Below are 3,886 nucleotides of genomic sequence, written 5' to 3'. Positions count from 1 at the left end.
TATGGGTATGTGTAACTCCTCTAGTCGATACTATAATAATATTTATCCCATGAAAACTACAAGTAGATCTGAAACTCAAGATTTACGAATTCAGAAGTGACGTAAACCCTCTAGCGAACATTGCTTAAAAAGTATGCCTTTGAAAGATTGTGAAAGGCACTACTAAAGCGTGCTCCCTTTTTATATCATTCAAAGATTAACCGCACTATAATCAGTAGAGTCAGCTACTGTTTAGTGGAGAAATCTTGCCATAAATGGATCCTCAATCAGCCACATACGGCATGAGAGTTTTGATTCTTCCCCATGACCTTTGAATAGGATAATAGATAAGACATGCGATAAAGATGCTCGGTTTCAAGTGCACTATTCAGTGTTCACCCCTCGTGTACAATGAAGGTCTTAAATGTTTGTCTTGCATTTGTTCTCTGCACTTTAGCAGACAGCGCAAAAACGCCTGGTATGGACTATCAAAGAATCAGCGACTTTTACATTAGATATCAGTACGTTCATAATTATTTGGGGAAAACATTACGAACGCTCCAATCAATGGAAAGAAAGCTGTTGCAAACAGAGAAACATGTAGCGATACTTGGAGATAAACTACAAGCTTATGAAAAGAACAACATGTTGATTGTGCATCTAGAAGAGAAGCTAAGAGCATCGGAGCTGACCTCGAATGAATATGTTATCCGTGTGAAAATGCTAGAGAACACACTCAGACAGTCAGAGCATCATCAAACTATCCAAACTGAAATTCTAAAAAGAAGGTTAGAATGCTTGGAAAATAGACTCTCCCATGTCGATGAGTTAGAAATGAAACTTCATGAGGCAGAGTCCCGTCTTACCAAAGTAGATGATCTAGAGAACAAATTGAAAACCTTGGAGAAAGACCTATTAAAAATAAAGCAGAAATCAAGCGGTGAGGACATGGAACAAACATTAGCGCAAACAGAAGTAAAATTGAGAGGCAACATCCAGTCAAAGAGTTATAATGTGGATTCGAATTACCAGTGGAACGAGTCACTCTCAAGCGGAAAGGAAAATGAGAGGACGACTGGGCATGATAAACAAGAGACTGGTGCGCATGCTGACAGATACAGAGGTATGCTCCTGAATGACTGTAAACGTTTGTAGTATGCCATTTGATTATGTACCGTCACAATGTCCATTTCAGTAATCCTTACATAATTCCAGGATTATATAATCATTAACATAACATTGACGTTTTCTGAACTTAAATCTTTTAAAGAAGAATATAAGTAGTAGTTATTTTGGGACGAGTGTTTCACGTCATCTGATAATGATTATGCATAATACGTGAACATTATAAATATGCAGCTAACCTACATTTATTTTTTATATTGAAGGCTCAGGCGATACTATTGTATCACAACATATTATATTGAAAATGCTGAAAGTTATATATATACATATAATCGTTTTAGTAAATTTGGCATTTGGTTTAAATAATAAATTTTCAGTTATAATATATGGATAAAACCAAAAGGAAAAGGCCAGTGCGCTGTAATTCCTATATGAATGGTATTTAATGAAATGGAAATGCAAACTGTATGAATATTATCAATGGACACATCAATTGTTTTCAGGTTTGCGAGCTATGACTGAAGACCATGTTGCTATTCGCGCTAGCGGCATCAGGAGTCAGGATGGACATTACCCCGGGGAGAGGATAATTTTCACCTCTTTGGATTATAGTGAGGGTAGTGGTTTCGATATGTCTAGTGGAACATTTGTTTGTCCAATATCAGGTACTTATTTCTTCGCGGCAACAATAGGAAGTGTCAACAGCAACGGGGTTGGTGTGGGTCTTAAGGTTGATGGGGTCGTTAAGATGGCTTTATATGCTGGTAAACTCCTTCAGGGAGATAACATGTGTAGCGGTGTCACTATTTTCCACTGTCAGGCGGGACAATCTGTTTGGATGGAAGTCACTGCTGGATACCATCTAGGTGGTTGGGAAACATTTTCTGGTTTTCTTATGTGGCCAGACCGTGCGAGCAGTTAAATTAAAGTACCTTTAAATCGGTGTTTGATAAAATGCCTTTCTTGCTTATTGTTTGTTTTCTTTGGTGGTGGGGATATTTTTCATTATGAATATGTTCCATGAAATGAGAGCTTGACTTGTAAATTAGAGATTGCTGAACTGAACAGTGTTGCTAAGATTTTAGTACATATTAGTCATCTCAATATTCATGACCTGTTTTACTCTTGAAATATCCATGGCTCAGTCATACGAACTGTTGGTGATTGGATCCACTAAAAATATTTATGACGCCTTCCTCTCGTAAAGTGAAATGCCGGGTCCTTCTAAATAGTTGGAACCTGAAACTTAAGTTCAGACTATCACTGACATTTTTAACATTTTCAGAATGAGTTATAAATAGCAACATATTCGGAATAACTTAACTTTTATTTAACTTTTATTCTCCTAAAATCTAAACACTAGTGATAACTTTGATAAGTTCCAGGTATCATTTTAGTAGATGATGGTACATTTCATGTCATCTATTTAATAGACCTATTTCACGTTCTGAGTATGTATACTTTATAAGCATAGTTCACCTTTTCTCCTGAGATATATTAAGATAGACAAACAAACCGGAGTGTTGGAACAGTGTAGAATTGATGGAATTGCACAGATAATGATTGTACTTGTATTCTAGAATTCAATGTAACAAAATGCAGATTGAAGACGAATGCTGCATCCAAGTCAAAACTGCAAAAGAAGAAAACTGTTTACATCGGCGTTAAATATAAAATTAATTCATGAATACGTAAGCGTCAGTTGTGACCATGCCGTTGATAAAATTCAATATAGTTGTAAACATATTATTATAGGGCATTTTTGCCATACATAGTATTTTCAAAGCCAGTACAAATGGTGATCTTCCTTTGTATGTGTTTTTGTAAGGTGTTTTTTATACTTGTGTTATCTGTACAGATTGTTCGTCAGTGAATACGTCATTAAATTACAAATATATCCAATGTTTATTACAAAACAAGTATTTTCTACAGGCAGAAACAATTAACGTAAGCTGAAATAAAAGGTCTAGACAAAGTAAAGTTTTTCTTTGTTTAAGAATGAATAAACACACCATCATTGATTGTACCTTATAATGCTGAAACTACAATGTCTTCAACAAAGTGGGCCAGAGTCAGTAAATATTGTCGCCTAACTGTACGATTAAACTATCTTCTACGTCATCAGGTTATCAGTTATTTTTGTGCCATTCTTGCGCGGCAATATTTCATTTTAACATTGGCCATACAAAAGATAATAATTTACAACATCATACCTATCTCTTATCCGGGTTAACTGTATTTTGCATTTCGGTACAATCCAATACTAGTGCTCACTACCTTGTATCGTTGAACTCTGATTCACCAATTACCCCCGCCACTACTATTTGTTCCATTCTACCCTATTCCACACATGCGCATATGTACTGAAATGTTAGCACATTTCGCATACGTTTAAAGAAGGGCTGAATACAAACTTAGGCTTTTGTGTTCACCTTTTTATGTTGAGCCCTATTATAGCGATTCATTAATTAATTTCCAGTTCTTTCTATTCTACACTATTCCAACCACTTAAGTACACCATGGTGCCATGGTGCCGACAAAATCTCATACATCTTTTATGTTAATTTAGGAAAAACTGGAATTGTTGTTTTCAAAGGACATTCATATTCATCTTTAAAACGCAAAACATTCTTCTAATGGTGCAATAAAAGGTGGCACGAGAAAACATTAAGTACCATCTGAAAATCGAACAACCGTTAAAAAATTCAGATGACGTAATTGAATTGTGATGAATATTTTAAAGCCGTAAATTTTGAAAAATAGCTATTAGTATATAATACTA

General features: G+C 35.4%; 1 protein-coding gene across 1 annotated transcript; it reads left to right on the top strand.

Annotated features, from left to right (window-relative positions):
• Positions 1-386: 386 nt before the first annotated feature.
• On the top strand, positions 387-2,354 carry LOC149772059 (uncharacterized). Its single transcript, XM_089947919.1, has 2 exons — positions 387-1,102; positions 1,608-2,354. Exons 1-2 carry the CDS (start codon positions 391-393, stop codon positions 2,024-2,026), a joined length of 1,131 nt encoding a protein of 376 aa, XP_089804045.1. The 5' UTR covers positions 387-390; the 3' UTR covers positions 2,027-2,354.
• Positions 2,355-3,886: the final 1,532 nt, after the last annotated feature.

This window comes from Sinohyriopsis cumingii, unplaced genomic scaffold (genome assembly GCF_028554795.1).
Source record: "Sinohyriopsis cumingii isolate HCF-2022 unplaced genomic scaffold, ASM2855479v2 utg001518l, whole genome shotgun sequence".
Lineage (NCBI taxonomy): Eukaryota > Metazoa > Mollusca > Bivalvia > Unionida > Unionidae > Sinohyriopsis > Sinohyriopsis cumingii.
This window is presented reverse-complemented; position numbering and strand designations above follow the sequence as displayed.